This window comes from Passer montanus, unplaced genomic scaffold, assembly GCF_014805655.1.
Source record: "Passer montanus isolate IOZ18808 unplaced genomic scaffold, ASM1480565v1 scaffold175, whole genome shotgun sequence".
Lineage (NCBI taxonomy): Eukaryota > Metazoa > Chordata > Aves > Passeriformes > Passeridae > Passer > Passer montanus.
The window spans coordinates 57109-84949 of record NW_024364826.1 but is presented as its reverse complement, the minus strand read 5'-3'; the positions used below and the strand labels follow the sequence as shown (position 1 = coordinate 84949).

At 44.8% G+C, this 27841-nt stretch overlaps 1 protein-coding gene across 5 annotated transcripts; it reads left to right on the top strand.

Annotated features, from left to right (window-relative positions):
• On the top strand, positions 1-27841 carry WNT11 (Wnt family member 11). 5 transcript variants are annotated; one of them, XM_039704462.1, is made up of 8 exons: positions 1-262; positions 385-638; positions 3758-3979; positions 13378-13613; positions 14137-14250; positions 14335-14414; positions 15850-16142; positions 26416-27841. In XM_039704462.1, exons 3-8 carry the CDS (start codon positions 3897-3899, stop codon positions 26588-26590), a joined length of 981 nt encoding a protein of 326 aa, XP_039560396.1. In that variant the 5' UTR covers positions 1-262; positions 385-638; positions 3758-3896; the 3' UTR covers positions 26591-27841. The 5 variants fall into 5 exon arrangements, with proteins under 5 accessions (XP_039560396.1, XP_039560392.1, XP_039560393.1 ...); XM_039704458.1 differs by having other exon boundaries at positions 14137-14414; XM_039704459.1 differs by having other exon boundaries at positions 385-726; positions 14137-14414.

Sequence of the window (27841 nt, the reverse complement as noted above, 5' to 3'; positions counted from 1 at the left end):
TCTCCATTATATTTTCCTTCCTCTTTCTCTTTCTTTAGCAGGCAATCACCAAGCCTCCAGCCCGAAGGAGTTGAAAGCAAGAGCTGACCTGAAAGCAAAAACCAGACCTCAACACCTCTTTCCGCCGATTACAGACGGATCAGAGGAGAGGCTGCGGAACCCGCGGGCTGACAGCGGGACGTGCTGAGCTCCGACCTGAGCAGGGACTCCCCGGGCAGTGCCCTACCCTCTCAGAGGAGCCAGATCTCCCTGGCAGAGCGCGGTGAGTGTCCCTGTCCCTTCCCGGGGCAGCGCTCGCTCGGCTCCGAGCGCCGGGCGCTCCCGCGGAAACACCGGCTCGCTGTTTCTGTCGCTAATCACTGTTAATCATTAACCTCTCATTAGAAGGACACCGCCGAGTCCCGCCGGGCCCCGCTGCCGAGGGCTGTGCCGCGATGGGGAGCGGCGCGGGATGCACGGAGCCCCGCGGGGCCCGCGCCTGCCCGCGGGGGCATCCTCGGGCCGCGGAGCCTTTTGTTATGCTAATCCGAGCTGACATCACTCCGCATATCAAAGCAGAGGGGGCCGCATATAAGGCGGCTCCGGGGGCCTCCCCGGCAGAGCGGCCCCGCTCCCCGCGCAGCCCGGCCCGGGCGGAGGTAAGCGCGGACCGCAGCGGGTGCGAGCCGCTGTCGGGAGAGGTGGGAAGGGGACAGCGGCTCCGTGGAGCCCCTCGGAACGCCGAAGGTGCGGGGCTGGCCAAGAAGTGGGGTTTGCGAGGCGTGGAAGGAATTCCAAGGAGAGGGGAATGTATCCCGGAGGATGGATGGGAGTAGGGAGACGCTGGGGTGTTCGACGGAGAGAGGATTCTTAGAGGCTGCAAAGCAGACCGAGGAGATGCCAGAGAGAGAGGCGGCTTGGAGACTGCGAGCAAGAAGAGAAACACGGAGAATTGCAAGGAAAAGGGAGGATGCATGGGGCAGGGAGAACTGAGGGAATGCGAGGGAGAGGGGAGGCTTGGAGACTGCAAGGGAGAGGGGATACCCGGGGGAAAACAAGGAAGGAGGAGACTCGGAGGCTGAATCAAGAGACCTGACACTCGGCAAGGTGAAGTGTGAGTGCAGGAGCAGGGCAGGACCCGGGGAGAGTGAGACTCAAAGGGTGGAGAGACCCGTGCCCGACGAGCTGCAGGGGAGAGCAGGCACCCAAGAGCTGGAAGGGACACTGGAGACCCAGGGGCTGATGGCAGAGGGGGGACATGGAGCTGCAAATGTGCAGGGCAATGCAAGGAGAGAGGAGTCGGAGAGGCTGCAGGGCAGTGGGGACACCCAGGGGCTGCAGGGAAGAAGGAAGACCCAGAAGGCAGCAAGGGAGTGGTGAGACCCGGCAGCTGGAATCAGCTCCACCACCCTCTATTCCTTTTCTCTGCTCCCACTCCTCACTGCAGGTCATCTGGGGATGTGCTACCCCTAAACCAGGATACTGTGTTTTTTGGAGAGAGCTGCAGGCTGGCAGCAGAGTCAGGTGGATGTCTTTGTTTCCTGGATTGGAAAACTGGGAAGATGTGAGCTGAATACTCACACTTCTATGTACAGTTCAAATTGTCTTGGAAGTGTCTGATGGGAGTGTTTTCTGTGTGCCAGAGTGTGGCTGACTGCAAACAGCCTTGAGGTGAAAGAGAAAAGAGAGCTTTGAGTTAAAAGCAGCTCCTGTTTTTAGGAGTCCACAGGCCACTTGCTGTTGGTTTGATCAGTGACCCAGAGCTCACCAGAGCTGTAAACATCTCATCTGCCCCAAAGTGTGTCCTGCCTGTCTCCTTGCAAATTGCTCTTGCAAGTGTAATCTGTGTTGGACTGAGTGGAAAAATGCATTATTACCTCTCCAAATAAAAGGGGTGCAATTGCATGCAAAGCTTGCAGTTCTTTGGGTAGGTATGGAGGAATTAGATCATTTCCCTTCTACTCCAGGGACTGAAAAAATCCCAAACTGTGACTTTTTCAAGGCGGGGGGCGGGGGGAGACTAGAGAATGGTGTTGGCTGGTCAGGTTTAGTGAGAGTGTTTTAGACCATCTGAGACATTTTACACCCAATTCTTGTGTAGTCCAGCAGTTCACAGGGGTGAGATAAGGGGTCTGAAATATCGAAATAGACACTGAAAGGCATGGGCAGGATTAAAGGCTGAAGGTTTTCAGTGTGCTTGTAGAGCAGTGGGAAGAAAAGGGCTCCCAAAGAGTAAAATATATAGAAATACTCTGAAACAAGAAGCATGTATGCCTGGATGCTCATGGGAGCACTGCTTTCAAGGGATGCATCAAACCCAAATCCAAGTGGGCATTAAAGAAAAACAATCCATGACAATGAAATCCTGCCTCCCTTGTAGGCAGTCAGTTTTGTCTTGGACTTCAAGGGAGCCAGGAACTTGCCCCTAGAGGTTATTAAAATCCTTTGTAATAACAGCAATTCTCTAGAAACCCTTTACACCAGGCACTGGGGTTGGGACAGCCAAAAAGCAGCCTGAATAGAAAAATATGCTGCAGATGGCAGAGAAGACACTCAGAAATATTAATTCCCCCCAACCCAATTGCTCCCCAAATGGGAATATTTAGGCAGAAAGCTGCAGCTGGGCAGATCCAGAGCTGGAGATCAGGTAGGATACCCTTTTCCCAGGGTAAGAGGTTTCCCAAAGTGAAGCTGACTGCTCCAGCCATTCCCAGTCCCTTCCCAAACCTCTTTGAGGGGGTGTTATGGGGGATGAACAGTGACAGTGTGGGTATGCCAGTGTGCTGTGCAATGAGTTGTGAGCCTCCAGAGATGCAATGTGGTGGGCAGGTTTTTCTGTTTATTTTACTGTTGTCTTTCTCATGGGATGGGAAACCACTGCAAAGACCACAAAAAGCAGCCTGGAGCAGCGTCTGAAGTGAATAACTGAAGGGAAACCCATTTACTGCTATTAATACTGCTGCTAAAATAAGCAAGCCATGCCCTGGAGACAGAGAGGACCTCTCCAAGGATTTAAGTCCTGCATCTGGTTTGTTTATCTGTTTGGCCTGAAAAGGAAAAAAAACAACAAAAAGAAAAGGGATGTAGGGGTATCCTTGAGAGCTTTTTTGTCTCCTCCAGGCTGCTCCCTGGAGACAAAAATGGGATTTTATGTTTACAAAGTTGCAGCCTTTTCCGTGAGCTCCAGGTGCCAAGGACTTGGAAGAAGTGAGAGGCAGAGTTAATGAGGTGAGAAGAAAAGCAAAATGTAAAGAGCAAAACACATTTATTGTAACAGATCAGAGAGAAACATCTGCAGGGCAAGGGCACCTGCATTAAGCAGGGAAATGCAGTTTTTGTTATTTGTCTTCTCTGCACAAAAAGAAAGGAAAAAGAAATCTGGAGAGATGAATAGCTGAAGATCTGAGCTAATCTAAAGATCTGTCTTTTTTTTTTTTCTTCTTCTTCCTAAGCAGTTGCACAAACTTTTTGGAGAGGGGGAGGAAAAAAACTCACTAAAGTGAAGCAGCAAATGAAGTCTTGCCATGTGCAGGGTTAAATGGAAACACACAATCAGACCATAACTCTGTGTAATTCAACCCATACGGTTTGTCTGTCTGTTGACTCGAAAGGTTGTATCAAGGCTTGGCAAGGGAGAGGACTGAGAAGGGATAATCCAAACCTTTTCCTGATTCATAAGCCACTCCTTTGCAATTTGGATAATAGATTTCTCTCTCGCAGTGACTCGCTAAACTTCAGAGTTAACCGTAGCTACGGCTCTTTCTCTTTCTCCTTTCAGGTTGATCGTCTCCAAGAACGAGCAATACCCAAACTGAAGGAAAATACACTGCACAAAATATTAAGAAAACTCCTTTTTTAAAAAAAAATATTTTTTGGAGAAGCTGATTTCCTTTGGCTAGCAGGAGAAAGTGGAGAAAATGAAGCCAAGTCTGCGATTTTTCTTAGCTGGTTTTCTGTTGTTGATTCTGCAGACAGGGCTTTGCTATGGGATAAAATGGATGTAAGTATCTGGCTCTATCTCTGCATTTTTAATGTTTTTGTAGAAATTGCTGGTCTCTTACCTGTTTGTACAACTGCTGCTTGAAGCATGCTGTAAACTGTTTAAAGAGCAGCAGCACTGCAATTCTCCAGGCATTGATTGATTTCAAGTGTGTGTACTAGGGGCTTATGCTAACAATGTCTCCGTCTTCTTTCTAAAATATGCATGATTTAGGCTCATTTGGGTTTTTTTCTCCTCGTTGATACCAAGGGAAGAAAGGCACACACTTGAATGCTCACATGAGCCACTTAATAAAGCTTCTAGCATGGGCTCCTGCTATGCTGGGAAACTCTCCCACCAGGACCACTGGTTGTGCTGAGTAGGAGCTGAGAGCAGTAGGGATGGCAGATGAGATAATGCTGCCCATCTCTAACCACAAGGGATGCTTGACAGATAACATGGTGTTTTTCTGGACCTTTTAACCTTTGGATTTTGTGAAGGGTGTTAAAAATGAGGTGAGGAAGGGGTGAGGAGGGTGAAGAAATACCAGGGACTATGGTCAAGTAAGGATTGAGTTTCCTTGAAGTGAAAACATCACCATCTCATTTCTTTGCTTAAACAAGCAATCAGTTAGTTGCTTGCTGCAAAATAAACAAACAGGCCACTCCAAAGCCAATCTGGTTTCACAACCTTGATAAGTGATCTGTCTTTTTCACTTGGGTTTGGAGCTGGGCACAAAATAAGTAAGGGAATATGGGTTTGCCTCAAACGAGCATCTTTGGTGGGAAAAAAGGCACAATAATATGCAATGTCAGGAAGAATCTGTAGTGTGCTGAAGCAAGGATCTTTGGGATAGGTGGTGAAACTTGGACAAGAGGTTCCTGTTTTGCTGCTCCTTCTGCCACAGACTTCATGCTATGTCTAATTGCCATCCTGCTGTTCCAATCATTGTCACTTGAAGCTCTACTCATGCCACCTTTTATAGAGGCTTAAATTTGGATGTCTGAAAATTAAGGTATCCCACTGGAATGTTTTTACTCCCCATCATGCAGTCAGGGAAGAGAGGATCTTCCAGATGGCGATTCATCTTCTCCAAACAGGACATCCAACAGAAATGTAAGTGATAGCCTCTGGTGATGCTGTGTACCGCAGGGAGCTGCTGGAAACCACACATCCGCCTTTTATATCTATAAAGAGAAACAAAGTGAATCTCTCCATAGGGTGTTTAAATGCATCTGGTCAGGTGGGAGGAATAGTCACCTGCTTTAGGGCATCTTTCAAGGTGGCATGCTTGCCTATGACAGGAAGATAGGAATAGATGATTTTTAAGGTTCCTTCCTACCCAAACCATTCCATAATCTTTCATCTGCTGTCTCCATACTCTAAGGACCATCTTGGAAGTAGAGGAGAGTAAGGATCTGGTTTGCTTTTCACTGCCTTGGGTTTACACCTTGTTGTAGTAGTTAGTAAGAGCTCAATTACATAACCCAGCTGTTTCTTTCTGCCAACTTCCTCCAGTATTTGGGCTCTCAGCTCTGCCTATATCCAGCACCAGGAAAGGCAGGCATCTCCTTCCTGAAGGACATTTAGCAACAGGTCCATGGGACTCCTTTGCAATGTTTATTTCTATGCAGCACAGAAACAAAGCTGTTTTGTGGTGCCCTGATTCAGCAGGGCTTTTATGTGTAGAACCATGACTGACTGGAGGGACTTGTCCATATGCTTGGCATTGGTGTCCCACTTAGTCAAGATACTCAATCATGGGTGAAGGGCTTGGGTTCTTTCGAAGGGCAGGGGTGGGATGAGCTCCAGAAGGAACCTGATAGTATGGTGACAAGCCACAGACGTGAAAAATGCTGGGAGGCAGGGAAAGGTCCCTAATAGCTTTGCTGTCAAAAGCAGCCTTTTGACTGCTAAGTGGTTAAGCTGCAAGGGTTGCTTTTGGGGATGAGGGGGGTGAGAAGTAGTTGGACGCAGGACACCACAGTTGCTGCTCCTCTACTTCCCAGCAGACATATCCGCCCTATCAAAAAGTGAGTGGGAAAGATGAAAGCTGGGATTAAAGTGGTATTTGAAGCATGAATGGCATGCAGATGCAGCACTGAGCTCCCCTCACACCTGTTTAAAACCTGGCAGAGACCTGCACTCTCTATCCACAGCACTTTGCAACTGGGATGCTGGCAGCTGGAAATTCACAAAATTATGTTTGATTTTTCTTTTGTTTGCTGCTTCTCCTCATTTCCCCACCCTTATTTTCCTATGGAAACACAGGCTAATTTTTCTCACTCCCCATCACTCTTTTTTTCTTGGGGCTCAGAGACTGTCCTCAGAAATTACATGGATAAGTTCTTGGCAAAGAGAGTACCAAACACTGAGTAATATCTCAGACCTGCTTCTCCCAGCTCTGGGTGCCGTACAATTGAAATCTGCTCCTTCCTTCTCTTGCTCATGAACAGAGAGGTGGGGAAAAAGAACAGGATGAAGAAGGAGGAAAGTGCTATGTGATGTTTTCAGTTGTGGCATTTTCTCACTGGTCCACCCACTGCATCATTTTTGTACACATTGTGCCCAGAGGCAGGCTTCAAAGAGGATTTGGGAGGGGAAGGGAGAGATAAGGAGGTGGGTTTCACCAGCCTGGAGATGAGGGAGTGACTGATAAAAAAGGTGATAGGAAATTTAATTTTGATTCAGTGTGTGATGTAATTGCAGGGGGAGGGGCAGAAGAAAAACACAATTTTCAGCCATTTACTTCTGAGTAACACAAATATGCCCTGAAAATTAGTAAAAGCAGGGAGAATGTAAAAAAAAAAAGAAATTATTTACTTTATTTTATTTTGCTTGGCTTATTTTTGTGAGTTCTGTGGTCCAAATCCCCGTCTGTTGGAAGTTGGTGCTGGGCCCCACCAAACATCCAGCATGGTGTGCAGACAGTCAGCATCTTGTACACATGCTCTTGCTCTTGTATACATTTCTCTTGCTGGTGAAATTTCATGTCTTGTGCTCTTTCATCTAAGCTCCAGAGAGCTACTCAGGTGTAAAGCCAGAGTATGGCTCCAGATCTTTGCTGGATCAGGACTGTTGTGGAGATGCAGCCTTTCTTATCAATGTATATGAGACCCTGCTTCTTATTTTTGCAAACATTTTCTCATCCTTGGAGCAAAGAAGGTATGTGGGGAGGTTATATCATTTTGTGGTGCCCAGTGTTGTTTTGTCACAGTGTCTGGGAAGGTGAGGCAGCCATTGGATTCCATGAGATATGTCTTAGTGCCAATGCATCTAGTAATTCCATCACCTTCCCCATCTGCTTTTGCAATCCATTTAGCTTTCCCAGGAGAGTTTGGCTTTGACCAAGCAGGTGCTGGAGCAACTTACTTGGGTAGAACTGAAAAACAGATGAGCATTAGAGGGAGCTGCAGCCAGATGTGCATGCCCCAAAGGTGTGCAGATGTTGGGATGTCCAGAGTAGCTTCTGAGGCACTTCTGCTTCCACAGAGGGATTGGCATCTCCTCTGTCCCTCTGTATCGAATGTCTCCTTCAATGTGGTTGTAAATAAGCCAAACACAGCAGGTGATTTCTGCTGGTTTGTTTTGTTTTGGGGGATTTTTTGTGTCTTTTTTTTTTGTGGAGTTTTTTGGGTTTTTTGTTTGTTTTGGTTGGTTGGTTGGTTGGTTGGTTGGTTGGGGTTTGGTTTTTTTTTTTTTTTTCATGGCTTCCAGAATTTGCCCAGGACGGCAAGTACTGGCTTTAGGAATACCATAATTTTTAGGTGAAGCTTGGACACTTCAGGAAGTCTCTGCCTGTCCCCATTGTGGTGACCCAATTATGTCTCATGTCTTCTGGAGTAATCCCCAGCTGAGCTCCATCCCCAGCTCTTGCAGCACAACTCCTGTGGTTAAATTGCAGCCCTTCAGAAGCAAAAGGTAGCTTAACCACACCTTTTGGTGAACATAGGATGTCCCCCAGCCCACCAACCTTGAGCAGCCCTTCTGCAGCCAGCAAAAGGCAGGGGAGAAAATGGAAAGATTTTGTGCTTCCTGGCAGCTCCTGCTTCTCTCCTTCAATAAGTGTGGGAGGGAGGTGGGACGTGGAGACACGGGCGCCTGTGAGGAGACTGTCTGCCTGGCTAGATGAGCTGCTGTGAAAGAACTGCAGGATGGGGATGGCAGGAGGGGAGTGGGCTGGGGGTGAGGAAAGGGGAGTACCATGCCTTTGAAGTTTGCTCTTCGCTCCATAGGCAGCTCAGGAAAAGTTGACAAAGCTCCATGGCCTTCCCCGGCACTCAGTGAGCCAACTCACTGCTGGCATTGACTTCGTTCAAGCTTGGGCATGAAGTCAACAGCCTTGTGCCCACTGCTGCCAGCACTGAATTTGGCACCATATCTGAAAACAGCTCTTATTTTAAGCTTTTAGTTCAGAGTTGGTTCCCCCCCCCACACACACTACTCTCCCTCTTCCTCTTCTTTCTTTCTTTTTTTTCTTTAAATCACACAAATCCTACTTGACTGTTTGAAAAGCCCTTGCAGAACCAGGGGAAGCATTTACCAGGGGATGTGGTATCTTTCCCAGGACTTCTGGTCTCCAGACTGGAGCTGATGCAGGGCAGAGTGGGGCGCCTGTGAGGAGACTGTCTGCCTGGCTAGATGAGCTGCTGTGAAAGAACTGCAGGATGGGGATGGCAGGAGGGGAGTGGGCTGGGGGTGAGGAAAGGGGAGTACCATGCCTTTGAAGTTTGCTCTTCGCTCCATAGGCAGCTCAGGAAAAGTTGACAAAGCTCCATGGCCTTCCCCGGCACTCAGTGAGCCAACTCACTGCTGGCATTGACTTCGTTCAAGCTTGGGCATGAAGTCAACAGCCTTGTGCCCACTGCTGCCAGCACTGAATTTGGCACCATATCTGAAAACAGCTGTTATTTTAAGCTTTTAGTTCAGAGTTGGTTTCCCCCTCCCCCCACTACTCTCCCTCTCCCTCTTCCTCTTTCTTTTTTTTTTTTTTCTTTTTTGTCACACAAATCCTACTTGTCTGTTTGAAAAGCCCTTGCAGAACCAGGGGAAGCATTTACCAGGGGATGTGGTATCTTTCCCAGGACTTCTGGTCTCCAGACTGGAACTGATGCAGGGCAGAGTGGGGTGGCAGGAGCATGGGCTGCCTTTGACTACCAGGAGTTTAGACAACATTATTGTAACACTCCTGCAAGCCTTTTCCAGATGAAAACCTGAGAAAATGAGGCTTCTGCAGATTAAAAACCTTAAATGAGATAAAATACAAAAAGAACCCTCAATCTCTTCCTCTCTATATTAACGTTTACCACATACTTCACTCTCCACAGCCATATAATTTTGTTTAAATCTTTTTGTGTCACCCACATCCCTGCAATATTAAGGAGTTCAGGCACAGGCATTAAAAAAATGCCTTTCCAGAAAGCAAAGCTTGTAATTTGGAGTTAAAGTTCACGGTTTCACCAGCAGTCCCTTTGTGAGACTTTCACAGATAATGTCACACAAGGGAGGGTAGGAAGATGCCTTCAGAGAGATTCTTCCACCCTTCAAAGGTATTTTAAAGGACACCAATGTTTTGCTGCTCAGTTGAAGGAGTTTTTCTCCCTTTGGCTTGACCAGGAGCAGTGTCCTACTCACAGGGTACCTTGTAAACCAAATAATATATGACTTTCATTGATATCTGCTAACATCTGAAGGTGCTTCTTCCTAACCTGCACTTTCTGTGAATAGTCTTCTCATGGGGCCCCGACATGCAGGAATGGGCCCAAACCTCTCAAAGGACCTAACACTGCAGAGCACTAATGTTTTCCAATGTCATGATCCATCTATACATATTTCTTCTGTAATTGTGTTCATGGTTTTCTGTCAGTATCCAGAACTTCAACTGAAGGACCTGCTGTGTTATATATAGATCAGGACATGTTTGGTTTAGGCCCTGTTTATTTAAAGGGATGGATCAAATATGTATATTTTTAAAAAACGTGAAACAACCACCCCTTGGTTTTCTGGGGAATGAAGGATGGGGCAGGAGAATTAAGTGGGGATGTTATCAGAAGGAAACAGCGAAAACCAGTAAGCAGGTAAAATCCTCTTTTCAGATGAAGAGAGTGAACCCTCAGAAAGATGTTTGTCAGGGATTTTTTTCCCAGGTTGAGGCATGAAGGATGTTCTTCTAATTATGCCCTTGAGGGCTGGATTTTAAGGCTGGCTGTGCCCCATTGGCTCCAGTTTCCCTCCCAGTGCTGATGATCAGTGGAGGCTGCATGAAGACAGGCCAGAGACTCACCACCAAATCCTACCATGGACAAGCCTCTCCCGGGGGAGGTTTTTCTTTCCACAAATGGATGTTGTTTCCCAATAATGTCATTGCAGGCAGTGGGTATCCATCCCCTGATGCAGCCAGAATTTAGAAAGCAGGGAGGGGTGGTGCATTTCCACAGGGAGGGTTTAGAGTGACATGGAGTGAAGAAGATATTCCTAAATGTGGGACAGAGACTGGGCAAACCTAGGTTGTCAGGGTATGGAATGGATTACCTAATAGGCTTCTCAAATTCCTGATCTGTGATTTATAAATGCACTTTTCAGTCTCAGCAAGTGACTACAGTAACTGAGTTTTCTTTTCCATCTCCATTACCTTTTAATTTTTCCTCCCGATGCTTGGAGATGTTTCCAATTATAGGTTCTCATAAGCAAAGACGTGAAGTTTAGGCCTGGGAGATGCTCAGAAAACACCTTCCTGCATCTTGCACTTTTATTCTTGGTAGGCTTCCTGGAGCTAAGCTCATTCTATGAGAAACAGCCATTGCTGCCATTTACTGAGTTCTCACCAATCAGAAGGTATTTTCCCTCTTCCATGTAAATGGTTTTCTTGTTGCACTATAAAACTGCTTCTCTAAGGGTGATCACTTCAAGCCATCTGTAATAGTGTCTCCTTGCATCACAGCCTGTTTTTTCACACTGAGGATGAGTTTCAGTCTGAATTCTGCTTTCATCCCTACCTGTAGATGTGCTATTCATGACTTGTCTGTAACAGTGAGATAGGGGTGCCTCAATGTAGCCTTCCTTTAAAGAGGCTGAAGAGCTCTCTAAAGGATCAGAAAATGTAGTGTAGGACCTAGGAGATATATGCATCCTTCTGGAGGGCCAGCCAACATTCCAAGGCCTCTCAAGTGCCACCCAACACTTCTGATTAGAAAACTGAGCTGCTGCCTCTTAGTACAGCCTCTCTCAGACACTTGGAATGTTCCTCGTTTGCCTGAAGCTCAGGCTGTGAAGTTCTCTCACTGCTCCTGCCACACCCTGCCTGTTTCCCTTCCTGCTGGGACGTGCTGTGCTGGAGTTTTTATCATTTATACTCTAATACTGACGAGCTGCTTTGGCCTCTTGCCTGATTTGTGTTTTAGCTCATTCCTGGGAGTTGCTGATAGGTTTTCTGGGATAACTTTTCACAGATTCCTGGTGTCAAGTGCTCATATCTCATTCAAGCTCTGTGCTTATACCATTCAGATGTCTGTGTCCCTTCTCAGTGTCTGGATTTCCTATGTAGAGCAGAAAATGAGCACTTCTAAGTCATGATGGTATCTTACAATAGGTCTCAAAAGCACAAAAGGCTAACTGCTTCCTAGATGTGGCTTTTTGCTTTCCATGAGCTAAAGAAGGATCCCAAAGGACTACTGTGAGGTCCACACTGTAGAGGTTTGCAGTCAGGTGGCAGTCATACTATTCAGAGACTCATGTCTCTACCTTCGAGGACATGATCTCTCTCAGACACCTGAACACCCAATATATCACCAACAAGTTTTTTCTCCACCAGCTCAGGTTCGCATCTGAGGCAGGATGAGTTGCCTTCTGGAGGGACCCCTCTCCAAACAAGGAACATTGTATGAACACCAGCGTGGATGGGAACGAGATGAACTGCAGGACAGAATTTCTGATTATTAAATCATAGAATCATATAGGTTGGAAAAGACCTCTGTGATCTTTGAGTCCAACTAATAACTTAACACTGCCAAGTCCACCACTTTTTCCTTTCTCTTGAAATTCGCTAGCAATGACTTCTGCTTGCAGTGTGTTTAATGGACCTGTTAAATGTGTGTATGAAGTATATATTTGTATAGCTTTCAGAACGGTGGTTTCCCTTCCAAGTTTGCCACTGTTTATCTGGTGCCAGAAATGCCAAACTCCCAGTCACCTGGGAATTTGTCAGTGTAGGCCTATTCATCCCCAGCAAGGATTTAATAGCTCCAGTTTTCATTAGGGCTCAATTTTAGCTCTGTTTCCATCTCATTTAACTTCTGAAGAATGTGGATGTTACAGTAATAAAGTGAAATGCACCCCACAATGTGTTTGCTAATAAGCTAAACTAACCAAGATGTCTTGGGATGAATCTGAAAGCCAATACATTTAACAAGCACAGAAGGAAATATGTGTTAAAGTTGTTTTGCCATGATCAGATGCCATCAGATTATTGATTCAGCCTGCTAGAAAGTTGTTTTATGGGAATGAATAACTTTATGACTACCCTAAGAGAGCCAAAAAGATACAAAGAGAGTTACGCGCTTGGCTTCTGCTGATCATAGTGGGTGCTCAGGGAAGAAGAGTACGGCCCTGTAAGATGCATGTCAGCATTTGTTCTTTTTTTAACCTGGAAAAGTTGGCAATTGGACAGTAGAACAACCACCACCGTGGGATGTTGTTCTTCTCTTCCTTGGTAACATATGTGGTGGTATTCATGGATCCCTTCTCAGATTTGACTGTGGTGCTCTCTCTGCACGTACTCCCACTGAGCTTTAGCACTATGGTTTTTGGAGTCTAGAGAAACAGACTTATCTATCTGCAACAGTGATTAAATCAGTAGAGGCCCTTGGCATTAACTCTAAGTGAAAGCATATGTTTTGCAAATTTGATGATTTTTCGCTAGGCCTTGCAGGGGATTTTCTCCATAATTAATTACATGACATTTAGCATAATCCTTTGAGAGTGTGTGAGACAGATGCTGAGTACAAAATACTGATAACACCAACGTTGCTTTCTTTCCCAAATGCCACAGTCTTGGAGGATCCAGATTTCTTTTATCATGGAACTGATGGGTCATTTTTTACTCTGTTGGGAGGTCTGTGCTCTTCATTCTTCAGCAAACAACCTTCCCCACAGGATTTACACATCCGGTTGACTTGACATATACCCCTGGAGCTTTGTGCAGCCTCCCCTCAATAATGGAGAGAATTGCACACTGCTAAAGGGTGTTTCTTCCCACCAACATTAAACACCTACTTATATGAGATAAATCACTCTTCACAGTTGTTCATCTTTCTCACCAGCTTTATCTAAGCACCTATTTACAGAAAGCTTTAATTAAGTCAGGTGAATGTAGCTGACTAGACTGTGTTTTAATGCTTTTTTGCATGTGCTTGTCTCCTCAGAGCTCTGTCCAAGACATCTTTGGCTCTGGCCCTGAATCAAACCCAGCACTGCAAGCAGCTTGAAGGCCTGGTGGTTTCTCAGGTGCAGCTGTGCCGCAGCAACCTGGAGCTAATGCAGACCATTATTCAGGCAGCAAGGGAAGTGATAAAGACCTGCCGTAAAACTTTCTCAGACATGCGGTGGAACTGCTCCTCAATAGAGCTGGCTCCTAACTACCTGCTGGACTTGGATAGAGGTAAAACAGCACTGCTGGCTCAGCTGGGACTGGAGTCAGTAGAGTCAGCCTCTGTGTATGTGTGTGTATGTGGTGGAGATAGGAAGGGTCTTGCTCCTGGGAGGCCATGGAGGGACTGCAAAGCCCACTTTTCCTGCTCTCTGAGGCCACATTCATCATTATGGTGCCAGTCATGCCCAGAGGCTCTTGGATCCAAGGCCTTGTCCACCACAACTCTTACAAAGCAGACCACCATTCTGGTCTGCTCATCCCACTGGAAGTCATGCTCCAACACATGCTCCAAGAGCAAATCACACCACAATGAACAAGATGCCTAAATCCATGTGACTCCTTGCCCTGCTGGGGTGTTGTCTTACATTGAAGATGTCACTTAGATGTGCTCCAAATCAGTGGTGCCATAGGACATCTTAGCTGCAGTGAGTTGGTGTGCTGGCTGCTCTGTGGGACACAGACTGTGTGAGTCTCTTTTTGGGGAATGTTTATCTGGCCCAGCAGGCTAAGCTGGAGTTCTTGTCTCTTTCAGGCACAAGGGAGTCAGCATTTGTATATGCCCTCTCTGCTGCTGCCATCAGCCACACCATTGCCAGAGCCTGCACCACCGGGGACCTCCCTGGCTGTTCCTGTGGTCCCATCCCAGGTGAGACACCTGGACCTGGGTATCGATGGGGAGGATGTGCAGACAACCTCAACTATGGTCTTATCATGGGGTCCAAATTTTCAGATGCTCCCATGAAGATGAAAAAATCAGGATCACAAGCCAATAAACTGATGCATCTGCACAACAGTGAAGTAGGGAGACAGGTAACAAATCCACAAGAGTTATTGTACTTGTACAATCATCTGTAGTGTTGGTCACTTGGTGAGGTTCAGTGTCTCTATCAGCTAGAGAAAGGAGCAGGTTTCTCAAAGATTCCTCTGAAAATTGTAGCTGTGTAACTCACCCTGTGACTCAGGGAGTCCCAAATGCCATTATTAGCCCTGTTTAACCGTGGGTGGGATGTCTCATTGCCCCCTGTTGCACAGTCAGTGCTGGCTCTGGCTCTGCCTGCCCCAGGAGATGTGGTGGGGATGGGTCCCATCGTGCTCTGCCAAGGGCATTGTGGGGTGAAGTGCTGTGTGAATGTGGAGGATTATCATCTGCCAGATGCATCCAGCAGCAGTTGCCTCCAGCCATCCCTGCAGGCAGGAGGGAGGATTTTTTTCCTTTTTAAACTGCTATGCTAGTGATTATTTTCATGTCTGGCACAAGCTGCTTTTAACAGCTTGCATCCAGTGAAGGGATAATATTTACCATGTGCAGTGCCTGGTGTGCACTGATGTGCAAATCCCTATAGCAGCTGTCCATACAGCTGAAGAAATTGATGGGGGGGGGAGCTATAAAACTGACCCCTGCACCCATCTCTGAGGTTCCAGTGGTTCCATGGACTGCTCCTGCTGCACAGCTTGGTCTTTCCAGGACTGCCTGTGCAGACAAACTTGGAGCATGCTGAGCTCATTGTCCACCTTTGCAGAGCACAACCATGCTGAAGTTTCCCTCTCTGGCTCTTTTTTTTTTCCCCCTACTATTCCCACGCTATTTGGTTTGTTTGCTTGGGGTTTGAGGTTTTGGGTTTTTTTTTAATTTTATTTTATTTTTGTATTGTCTTGATTTTTTGTTTCAATTGCAAAGGGCACATTTTTGTCTGGGACACTGCGTTGCCATGGCTGGTGCATTTAGCCCTTCCTGGCAGCATCCTGCCATGTCCCACTGAAATGAGAATTGTGCAGAATCAAAGTAAAAGGCTGTTTTGGCCCCATGACCAGCAGAAAGGCAGGGTGAGAGTGTACTGAATTCAACAAAGCCATGACATCTCTCTTACCAAAGCCCAAAGCTGCTGGAGGTTGAAATTGATGTTATTTATCTATTCATGGAATGTTTTTATATTCACCTCCTTAGGAATTTGGAGGGTGAAAATGCAGCCCAATATAGATATATAATCAAAATTCAAAATAGTTTTCTGTCTTCTGGCTGCAAAGGAGCTCTTGTGAAAGTAGTCCTGGACTGATAGTGATCACCAAAGAGCTGTAGGATCTCATTTGCTTTCAAAGTAGCTACACTAGACTGCCTGTGCAGAAATGAGAACAGTAGTACTTTTCTATAGCAGTTCCTGCTAAGGAAGTGCCTTCACTAGCAAGCTTGTGGGATGTTTTGCTGTAAGAGAAGGGCATTTCCTAACTCCTGCATTCCTTTTTGCAGGTCTTGAAAGCCTCTCTTGAAATGAAATGTAAGTGCCATGGAGTTTCTGGGTCATGCTCTATCAAGACCTGTTGGAAGGGCCTTCAAGAACTGCGAGACATTGCACTGGACCTCAAAACCAAATACTTGTCTGCCACCAAGGTTGTTCACCGGCCCATGGGCACACGCAAATACCTTGTGCCAAAGGATATTGATATCAGGCCAGTTAAAGAGACAGAGCTGATTTACCTGCAGAGCTCACCCGATTTCTGCATGAAGAATGAAAAAGTGGGGTCACACGGGACCCAGGACAGGTGAGGAATTCTGCAGTGGGTACTCACTGTACTCTGACCCAAAGAGGAAAGGGCAAGAGGGGAACATGTATGAATAAGGGGCAATCAAGGAGGTGACATATACATGCAGGTAAAGCACATCTCTAACATACAGTATGGTTTACCAATTCCTAGCCCTGTTAATGATGGCTGTGGCCAAGACAGGGCTTGCTGACTTATTTTCCATTACACAGTCAGGCACAAGATACATTTCAAAATTCCCTGGGCAGCTTACCTCCATGAGAACTTGTAAGGACCAAGTAGCTGCTTTGTGCTGTGTTGAGTCTCAGTAATTTCTTGCAGTCACTGCTGATTACAAGAGTTGTTACTCTAAGGCTCCCTTAATTAGGCAAATGTTAATGTTAAATGTTAGCCCAGTTAGAACTAGTATTCCTAGACTGCCTTAAAAAAACCAGCCCGAAACTGCAAAGATGATATTTAATTTTTTTTCTACTGCATATGAAACGTCTAGATGTGTTTGTATTGCTTATGACTCTGCAGAGGAATTTCTTTATTGCATTAATATTGGGGATTTCAGGCCATTATGGCCAAGCCCAGCCTCCACTGGGCAGCATACTATCCCCTTTCACAGGTAGCACACATGCCTTTCTCTTCCCACCATCTGTTTTATTTCCTCCAAGACAAACATTCAACATTTCAACAATGTGAGCATCTCTAGGTGGGCAGACCCATCTGATCTCTCTAGAGCTGAACCATCAACAGCCAAAAAAGTGTTATGTTTCCATAATTTTCCTAATTTTTTGTTAGGTGGCTGCAATGGCTGGATTTCAGCCTCTCTTGCTGATTTACCTTTCTTTAGATAGTTCTCATAATCCTTCTTTGCTCCTTCTGTTATTTCACAGTGGAGGCTCAGCAAGTGGCAAGGAGTATGTGCCTGGCCTATTTTGTGATGCCTTCCTTTTAATGTAGTGGACATACTTGTATTGGACCATTATGATTCAATGGAGAGAAGATTTTGCTGAAATGAAATGACCCAAATGCAGACAAGATAAACCATATATGCATGTGGGATGGTGGCAGCTGGGGACATGGGGTAGTGGTGGGCTTGGCAGTGCTGTGGACTTGATGATTTTAGAGGGCTTTTACAGCCTACATGATTCTGTGATTCTGCATCAGCATGTAACTGGTGGAACTGATCAGTAGAAAGGCAGCTGAATGAGACAAGACTGTCTTTTTTTGTCCCCAGTTAACGTCCTGTATCCTCTGACATCAATGCCTGGACTGCTCTACAACAGCATGTATCTGACAGCTCTGTGGTGGGAACACCAGGCTGAGCTTTGTCACCAGTTCAGCAGTGTAGCATTAATTATCAAGTGAAGATGTCTATAACTCACTAAGAATAGCTAGGAAAAAGCATGTGTTGAAACAGGTTTCTGAAAGAAAATGGCATCTTAGTGGAAGTGAAGTTTTTGTGGATTTGCATGGATGTCGATATATTTGTGCCTTGAAAATGACCTCTTTGTTCTGCCTTTCTGTTTTGCAAGGAAAAAAATTGGTGAAGATTATTTGCATTAAATGAACAGGTTTTGTCAAAACAAAGTTGAATTCATTACAGATTTGCCAAGTAAAACATTTTCCATGAGCTGAAATCCTTTCAAGGGACAGGGAGGAGTGACTTCTTCATCTAATCTTATTTTACAGCAGATTTCAACTTTTTATCCCATCTAGGGATGAAATATATGTCAAGGTCCTGAATGATATTTTTTTTCCTTCTGAGGAAAGGAAAATGTGTATTGCAGGCGTCCGTTTATCCTGAGCTGGATGACAGCCATGGTTGTGGACCTGCCAGCCAAGGGTCCACAGGAAGTGAGATTGAGTGAGGATTTAGAAGACCAAGATATTAAGGCGGGAGGGGATGACTTTGAAAAGGAACTTGACAAAAATACTCCTCACTGTCAGATGTGCAAGATGGTGATGGCCTTGGGAGGGAAGGAGGGTGAGATAGCCCTGTGCTGAGCTTCAGGCATCACTCAGGCCAAGTTTTAAGGTCATGTGTGATTGGGCTTGTTTTCATTACAGTCCATCTGCAGCCTCTTGAGAAGGTGTTTCAAAATTGGCATGTGTTATACAAGCCGTAGCAACTCCTTTCCTGAACTAAATTACTAGAGGAAATAGATGTAAAATAAAAACAGTGTGTTTGAAGATTGGTCCATGCTTCCTGGGGGGAGCAAGGAAAGGGAGATCTTCTCTAGTCTCCTCCTCCTATGGATGCCTTTTTCTCTTTGTAATTTTTCTCTCATGAAGAGGGCACCTAAATGCATTTTAAATGTGGTGCCTCTGCTCCAGTCTGCCACAGGGCTGCAGAGATAATGTCTAATTACAGGGATAAGGTAGAAGGAGCACAAAAGGAATGCTGTTAGAGAGAGGACATGACAAAATGTGGTTTATACTTCAGAATGATGTAAAAATGTTCACATGGGAATAGCTCAAGCATGTTTTTATTAAATGAGACATGTCCTGGAGGCATTTGAACATTTTATCTTTATGTACATAAAAATTTTCTGAAGGTAAATCCCACTGTTTCCAAGTAGTCTAGTTTTTAAGGCCAGTCATGCCAATGAAGTAAAAAAGGTGGGGTTTTTTTGTTGTTGTTGTGGTCCCTCATTTGGTCTACTCTGTCTTCAGCCACCTTCCCATATCCTTTCTGGCCTTTTTCTAGGTACAGAGGTCAGTCCATGCGTGGGCTGTATAGTGCAGTCTCCTGTGTCCACAGTTCAGGAGACTTTGATCTGGGCATCTTCAGTATTTTCCAGCCCTACTTTCTGCCTCCAAAGGGATCTGCCACTAACACCCCCTTTTCCTGTCCCTAGATTAAAATATTCATATTGATGCATTTTTGTGACAAAAAATGAGCAGTTTTGCAGCATATCCAGGGAAAGTCCTTTTCCTCCTGCCTCTCCCCAAGGTCTGGTTCTTGCTCGTAGCGTGCTGGAAACAGGATGGAGGTTGATGGTTAAGTTGCAACACCTTGGATGTGTTGGAGTTCTCTGTATGCTGTAGGAAACAATCCTGCACTGCCAGGTGGGTGGAAAGGATAATCTAATTGGTGATCCCTCTAATGTGAGGGATCGTGTTATGTACAATTATTGTGTGTTTTTCAGGCAGGCAAAGGAATTACTTTGTAGATGAACTATATGAAAATCCACTCAGAAAATGAGCCCCTGATTACTCAAAAGCCCTTTAAGAGCTCTTTCCTGAAAGGATTTCAAAGCCTTCTTCAGAACATGCCTGAAACATTTTCTAAGACACTTTGGACATTCTTAGCTTGTTGGAATTTAGAAATGGTTTAGAAATCTGCATGCCTCCAAGTGTTCAGGATATGTCCAGATTTCAAAGTCATGGAACTAAACTCAAACCTGAGGTTTAAGGCCTCTTTGAAGTGCTGAAAAGCTGATTGTGGAGCTGATTTTTGCAACCAGTATCCAAGTGTCCTGCAAACAAGAATTACTGCCACACTGACTCCAGCCAAACTCTGCTTATATACCACCATCAGACTTTCATAACCAATTAAAAATGGTCTGGAGAAAAGTCTAAAGAAGCTGCTCTGTTAAGCTGCAAGTAAAACTTTCAATACAACAAATCAGCCACTGGGAAAGAAATGTAAATATTCCCCTTCTCAGAGATTTCTTGGATAAAAGCACTTTTTCATCCTTTAATTAAGTAGTTCAGTTGCTCCTGCCTGTAAAAATCACTACCAGCTTTGAGTAAATGAAAAATAATGTCAGATTATAAAATTGAGATCTCTTTTGTGAGAAAAGAAGCAAAAATATGAATCTTCTTTATGAGCAGGGTGCAATGTATCATGTTTCAAAGGCTATTTAAGTCTCCCTAATGAATTCAAGGAAAGAGAAATTCTGCCATGCATGCAAAAGCATCCAGCCCCTGAAACCTTGCAGAGATAACAGAACTGTTTATTAGTGATTTTTCCCAGAGCAGTCTTGGAATCAAGCCAAATGTGGGAAGGAGTTATCTTAGGCTGCAGAAATCAGGCTGCAACAAACTGTGTGCTGCAGCCTAGCTGGGCTGATCAGTCACCACTCCTCAGCTGGGTCCCTGTGTCAAGAAATGTGGCCACTCTCTGATGGCTGCTCCTTGCTCACATATCCTTTCTTTACTCCAATATTAAATATTAGACACAAATGTCTTAGGCTGGTATGCTTTCTTGGATATGAATATACATGAAGTTGGCTGAGCATGCATCTGCTGCTCAGTTTTCAGTGTTCAGTGGCAGCCCTTGATGCCACTTCTTTCCTGCTACCCCAAAAATATGCTTTGTATTGTGTACGGGGATTGTTCAGGCTGTGGAAGAGAAGGCTCTGGGGAGACCTTAAAGCCCCTTCCAGTGCCTTTAGGGGCTCCAAGAGAACTGGAGAGGGACTTTGGACAAATACCTGGAGTGATAGCACAAGGGGGAATGTCTTCCCACTGCTAGAGAACAGGGTTAGATGGGATATTGGGAAGAAATTGTTCCCTGTGAGGCTGTTCACTGGAACTGGTTCTTTAGAGAAGTTGTGGCTGCCCCATCCCTGGATGTGTTCCAGGCCATACTGGATGGGGCTTGGGACAACCAGTGGAAAGTGTCCCTACTCGTGGCATGTGGGTTGGAACAGGCTGGTCTTGGACTACATTGTCCCCCTGTACCAAGCACAGGTGAGGCTGCACCTTGGGTACATTGTTAGTGTTATTGTCCTTACTCCAAGGCAGACTTTGAGGTGCTGGAATACATCCAGAGGAGGGCTGTTTGAGGGGTTTGGAATGTCAGTCATACAAGGAGTGACTGAGAGTACTGGCATTGCTGAGTCTGGAGAGGAGGAGGCTCAGGGGAGACATTATCACACTCTACAAATCCCTGAAAGGAGATTGTAATCAGGCCGTGGTTGGTCTCTTCTCCCACAAAACCAGCAATAGGACAAGGAAATGGCTTCAAGTGGCTGAGGGAGATTAAAAACATTTTCTTCAGTGACAGATTCATTCAACATTGAAACAGGCTTCCCAGGGAAGTCACTGGCCTTGGAAGTGTTTAAAAAATGAGTGAACATGGCACTTTGTGATATGGTTTAGTGGACTTGGTGGTATTGAGCCCAGGGAGGGACTTTATGATCTTGGAGGCTTTTCCTGACCTTAATGATTCTATTCCATGATGCTATGATCTCCAAAGTTCCCTCCCAACCCAAACCACTCTGTGATTCTTTGTTTATGTAGGCAATTAAATTTTTTGGCAGAAGCACTCATATGAAGCCGGGGAAGAGCAGTAGTTATGGGCAGACAACAGCATTTGCTGTTTGTTTTTTGTTGCAGCTTCTTTTAGTTTCTGTTAGTGAGGGCACAGGATAAGATGAGCTTTGAGTGAGTTGTAATGTGTTCAATGATAGTTTTGGAACAGTTATCAGATGCAGTACCATTTTTTTTTATGAGATCTGACAAATTCTGAATAAGAAACAGCAAATAATGCTTTTGTGAGTGTCCCAGAAGAACTGGAGGAAACCTGCTCTAGCTAAAGATACCCTTGTACATGGCAGGGGGGCAGGTGGACTAGATGGCCTTTAAGGTTCCTTCCAACCCCAACTATTCTATGATTTTATGAAAGTCAGAAAAACATTCACTTTCTGTTCCTCCCACCTTATTTAGGTGTTATTCATTCTTTCTCAGGGCAACATGATTGCAGCTAGTGCCCATTTCAGTAAGTAGCTGGCCAGCTATGCATTTTTTTGTTATCTTAGTTAATGTGTGGGGAAGATTGAATTCTTTCTACTTTGAGAGACCTGGATTTGATCATAAAGTTTGCTGAAGAGGTTTGTGAATAATAAATTTATTTGTAAAAACAGTAATTTCACACAGAAAAATTGCAATGGATAATGAATCTAGCTCTCTTAAACATATTTAGTCCCTCTGCAACCAAATGGCATTTGAGTTGGAGAAAATTTGGCCTGGGAATGATTTTCCATGGACCTTGATCTTTTCAGGAGCAAGACTGAGCTGACACCACCTAGGCTGTTACTGAAGACGTTTCTCTACTCTGGTCTTAAAAGCAGTTTCCCTAAACAATCTGATCCAGGGTTTTACTATCCTCAGTGTTAGGATTTTCTTAATCAAAATTTAACTAAACATAACCTAAAACAAAACTAATAATTTCTTGTCCTCTTTCCTTAGCATATAAATAACACTTTTTCTCTCCCCTTGTAGCAATAGTTTTTTATAGAGGGGAAGACATCTCTTTTAACATACTTCTCTTTTAAATCGGTTCCTTCATTGTTTTCTATTTTCTGAGCTGCTCCTGTGGCTCTCCTGGAAACATTCCACATTTAGCTGGATCTTTCTCAAAGTGTGTTGCTTACTTTGCATTTTAATTCACTGTCACAAAATATCCTCAACTCCTTCTTCCCTAGCATTATCCCCAAATTTTTAAGCTCACTCTCAACTTCTCATTAATGAAAATACAGGCTAATTCCAGGATCTCTCTTGACATCTCCTCAGTGACATATGCTGATAACTCTTTCTCGTACAGTTGTTTAGTGTCAGTCTCCAGTCATTCCTTGTGGATGAGAATGCAATTTAAAAGTAGATAAGATTCTGCCCTGAAAATTTTACATAAAGCTGTGACCTTGATATATTTTTAGGAATGTCTATTGTGTTATATATCTCCTGAGGGATTTGAATTATTTTTCTCTTTCTTTCTTTTATATGCTGCTCCATTACTAGAGCAAAGGACATCAAAGAAATAAATAGGAATTTGATTTAAAAGAGAAAAAAAGCAGTACTGTGTTCTGGGATTTGGGACTGCTGGAGTTCATGAAGGCAGATGGTTTCCCTGTGGTCAGAAAGGGCTGAGGGAATCACACAGCCAAGGGGATGAGATGTTAAGGAAGGAACATCCCTTCTATCATCCCTAATGCAACAGCCCAGGTGCTGGCAGTGTATGAGAAAAAGAACTACAGAAAGTGCTTAGATTTATGTTTTACTCCTGTAACAGCATCTCCCTCATCCACTGGGAGATGCGCTGGCCCAGGAAGGCAGTGCTGTGCCCCAGAATGACTTTTTAGATATCCTCATTAAGAAGTCCTTATCAATAGGACTGATGGAGTGAGGTTACATCCCTGCCATTATACGTCATAATTGTGGGTGGCAGTACAGAGTTGGCCTCAATTTGGATCCCAGGTTCCAGCTGTGCAACCAAACAAAAAACCCGTATCATTCTATCTGCTGATGGGACAGAGTAAATAGGGATTCACAGTGAAGTTGTGTGACATTGCTAAGTTGGATTTCATCAATCTTAGAGGTCTTTTCCAACCAAAATAATTTTATGATCTCCCACTTTTAAAATTAAAATCTCTACTCATCTGGGGGAAGACTCTTAGAAGTTCTGGGGTGTCCTTCACCTCTGCTGAGGAGCCACCCCCAAGATGAGGCTGTATGATGTATTGCAGTGCTTCTGCAAATGAGGGCTGGAAAGGGGACATTTTGGACAGGCATCCCAAGTGGGATTTGTCTAGACAACACTGCTGACCTTCTCCCTTCCTAAAGAAGAAATAAGCACTGTGGCAATGGTAAAAGCTGTTATTGAGCCAGAACTTTGGCTGGGATTACAGCTGGAGCATAATTTCTCAACAGTCTTCCAAGTGCTTCTAGAGGTTACAGTGCTGTGTTATGACGCCGTCGCCTGCCTTCATGTTTTCTCTCCAAGGCTCAGGAGGAGGGCATTTCTCTGAGTTGCTGGAATTGTGCTGGACTAGGCCCAAAACAAATGAGATTGAACTTAACCCATCAGCAGGGAGCCTGGTGAGATCACAACTATAGACTCTGAAAGCTGATGTTCAGGGCTGCTTCTGTGGGTAAACTCCAGTCTTTGGAGTTCTCTGTCTTCCCCCACTGGCTGAGAAACTACCTGCTTCATGTTGTTTAATGAAAAATGAATCTAACTCATATCCAAGCCTATGCTTTTAAACAGAAAACAAAATCTCTCTTGCATTGTCAGTAAATTCTAAAAGCCGACACAGGTTTATGAGAGGGTCAAAACTTTGTTTTGGCTATGCAACCCACCCATTCTGAATGCCCCCATTTCCTGATACCAAAATGAGGGAAGTTTGAGGATTTATTTAATAAGATTTTTCTTTTTTCCTTTCTTTGTTTCAGACTGTGGGCAATGGGGAAGGTATATGGGAAGGCATATTTTCTATTAGAGTCACTTTTTTCTTTTTTCCTTTTATTTTTCTTTTTTTTTTTTTTTTTTTTTTTTTTGGCAAACCACAGGAGTGGATGGAGGGAAAGAGAGAATCCCAGGTCCCAGTATAGCAGGTAGAAGAGTTTTGCTTTCTGTTTGAAGGGGGTAAATATCACTGCTGTGTGCTTTATATATTTGGGGAGTGAATGTCCTCAGTGGTGAGCTGGAGTCAGAGTGGACCCGTATTCCTGTTCTTGGCCATTTCAGTGAGCTCCCAGCATGAAGTGACATGGATGCACTGCACATCCCTTGCCACACTTCTGCAGATTCCCCATCCTCCCTAGGTGAACCTCCAGGAAACATTTCCATCCACTAGCAAATCTGAGTAAGGCTCACAAATACCCTCCCCTCTTCTAATGTCAACACATGTATATATTTGAACCTTTGCTCTGAATACTTAATGCATTTATTAACACATTAATACTCCACATTTATGAGGAGTCATTTGGAGATTTCTTGTGGAGGGGCCCCAGTTCACAGGGGCACTACCAAGGCCTTTGGTTCAGCGTTAGGCAAATACATTCAGTGTGGCTGCCCACTTCAGCTTCAGTAGAGGCTTTAAAAGGTTTTTAAATATTTACATACGCTCTGAATGAGAGTGAGTTTGGGGGCCTTTACACACTAAACTTAAAGAAGAGCAAGAACACAATCTCAACACTTCACTAATCCCATAATTCCTCCTAAAGCATTACCTCATGAGCAATTCCTATAATTGTCATGGATTTGTTTTAATCTATTAACAGTTGCTTAGCTCAAGGGTCCAGTTTATGCTTCTCTCTCCTCTTCCTGCCCCAAAGAAGCCTTAGAGTGTTTCTGTCCAAAATACCCACAAAATAGCCACACGGAATAAGATTTAGGAGAGATGTCAGCAATTACCCACTCACTAAACCACCTTTCTTACAGTAGTTTCAAATGCCATCAAATTCACAGCCCTGTGGTGTTGGTTACACACCAAAAAAAGTCCAAGCATCTGACCAAACAGGAACACCTCCATCCTGGGTAGTCTTTACTGTCTGTGGAAAAATGGTGTCTCTAGGACATGGTTCATTGCATTCAAAATTCAGTGTCTGGTGCACTTTCACGTCCAGTGAATATTGGAGTATTTTAGGAAATGGGATAGATGGTTTTTGAGGACGTATATGAAATGGTAATCAATGGATCAATGAAAGAGATTCCTCAGTTAAGGAGTTGCTTCTGAAAAACTTAAACCGTTCACTGGCAAGCAGAAAAAATGAGGGCACCCAGCACAATAGCTGATTTATCCCACTGAGTCTGCTTTAATAAAAAGCAGAAGCAAAACGAGCTGTGAAAGTCTGTGTGACTCTTGGTGACTTGTCATCCTTCCCTGTGCTCCTGCCACACTTGCTGTTCCTGGGTAAGGACTCAAGGTGTTTTGGGGCCAACCACCCAGCTGCCCATGCCGTGTTGGGGGAAAATCAAAGGGAAAAAGGTGCACAGTCCAGCCCTGCTAGCACTGATTGTGATTTCCCTGACAGGATCAGTGCTGCACAATGGCTCAGGATTCTTCCCAGCCTGGGATCCTTGGCATGGAGACTGTTCAAATACTATTTGGCTGTAGGGTTCCTCCTTTGCCCTTTTCAGGTTAGGCAGTGGTGGACAAATACCAGTGTTTGTTCTTTAGGATGTCATCTTCTTCCAGCTCCTTTCAGACAGTTTTGGAGCCTGCCTGGGAACACTGTTTAGAATGATTTACTCTTCTTGTGAAGGTACTCCAATAGTTTTGCTTGTCTGCTCGTGTGGGCCAGCAGACAAGCAGCCTGGGTGCTGCCAGGCCCAAACTGAGAGTCAGAACAGGAGTTTAAGGTTATTTTGGGTGCCATAGCAGGTGGTGTGATTGCAGCCCAGGGCTCCCCCTGCACCCTTGCAGGCACAGGGGGCTGTTGGCTGTGCTGGCCTCACCCTTGCAGAGCTGTCAGGCCCAGCAACGCCACACAGCAGTGGTTTGGGAAACCCAGCAGGAATTTGCACTTGCTCACAGCATTTTCCTTCTTCCAGACAGTGCAACAAGACTTCCAATGGGAGTGACAGCTGCGACCTGATGTGCTGTGGCAGAGGCTACAACCCCTACATGGACAAAGTGGTGGAGCGTTGCCACTGCAAATATCACTGGTGCTGCTACGTGACCTGCAAAAAGTGCGAGAGGACTGTCGAGAGATATGTGTGCAAATGAAAACGCTCCTCTGCACTCCTGGGAGCTAAGGCAGCAGCAGCACCCCAGCACTGTTCAGAGAAGACATTTCCTCGACTAGACATCATTTATCTTGTAAAGACACAGACTTGAGGAGAGATGGTAGGAGGAAAAGCAACAATCACACCAGTGAAAATAACAACGTAAAAAAACCTCCCAAAAAGCAAGAAACCCACAAATGTTTCTCCTCACCAATAAAATGCTCTCTGAGAAGACAAAACTTCATTTGGGATGATATCTTCTTCTAAAATATTTCCTATGGTTGCCAATGATGTCCAGCCATCAAGTGCCTTAGTATTCTGAGGAATAAATACAGAAACTTTCCCTGGGGGGAAAAAAGGCAACATTTGTTTGACAGTAACTAAGGCTCACACCTGCCTGTGCCTTCTAGCACAGGTACTGGGTCTCCAATAGGACCATCCCACAAGGGAAAATGTTACAACTTTTCAGCAATAACTGCCTTTGTTGCCAAAGACTTAATTTTCAGCAAGGAATCATCCACTCTGAGTGACAAAAAAGTGGAAAGATTTCAGGTCAATCCCCTGAAATGAGCAACTAATTTTAATCTTTCTTTTACACAGGTCTGCAACTTTGAGCTGATTGCTGAAGGAAAATATATCCTTGATTTGTCCAGGCTGGACAAAATTCAGCCATGACAAAAATCCTCTGAAATCCTGGAGGCAGTGAGAGTAGGGTAGGCTGAGAAGGACTTCATGGGGCCCACAAGAGAGCAGCGGAGCCTTTAGGATAAAATAAAAGAGTGAAATCCAAGTCCAGTGAGAGAGTAAAGGAAAAAAAAAAGCAAGCTCCTGCTCTCTATCTCTTTGCCCTTTGGGTGTGATACCCTTAGTCACTGACATTCTTCCACACTGACCCACCAAATCCTTGGGGAAATAAGCCACTGGATTCTTCCCCCACAAGAGTATTGGTCCAACCTCAGGATACTGCAGAGTGGAGCAGTCCCGGCTGTAGGGAGTACATCCATGGAAGTCAGCAGCTATTCACAGCAGGAAGAATGGGAACGTGTCAGTCCTTCACGTGGCTCTGCCCTGACACAGCAGAGAACCACTATCTGTGGCTGTACATATTTTCTTTTGTATGCAGATATACAGAAATATTTATGTCTTGTGCTTTCATCTACTTTACTTCCTACATAAATATATTCCTTATACTATAAACAAGCATTAACAATAGTATGAAATAAATGCTGAAGTTACTGGTGCAACAGCAAAA

Coding starts and splice junctions, on each gene's coding strand:
- WNT11 (XM_039704460.1), top strand. CDS start 3,897: ATGAAGCCAAGTCTGCGATTTTTCTTAGCTGGTTTTCTGTTGTTGATT. Junction 3,980..13,377: donor TGCTATGGGATAAAATGGAT/GTAAGTATCTGG, acceptor TTGTCTCCTCAG/AGCTCTGTCCAAGACATCTT. Junction 16,143..26,415: donor TCACACGGGACCCAGGACAG/GTGAGGAATTCT, acceptor TCCTTCTTCCAG/ACAGTGCAACAAGACTTCCA.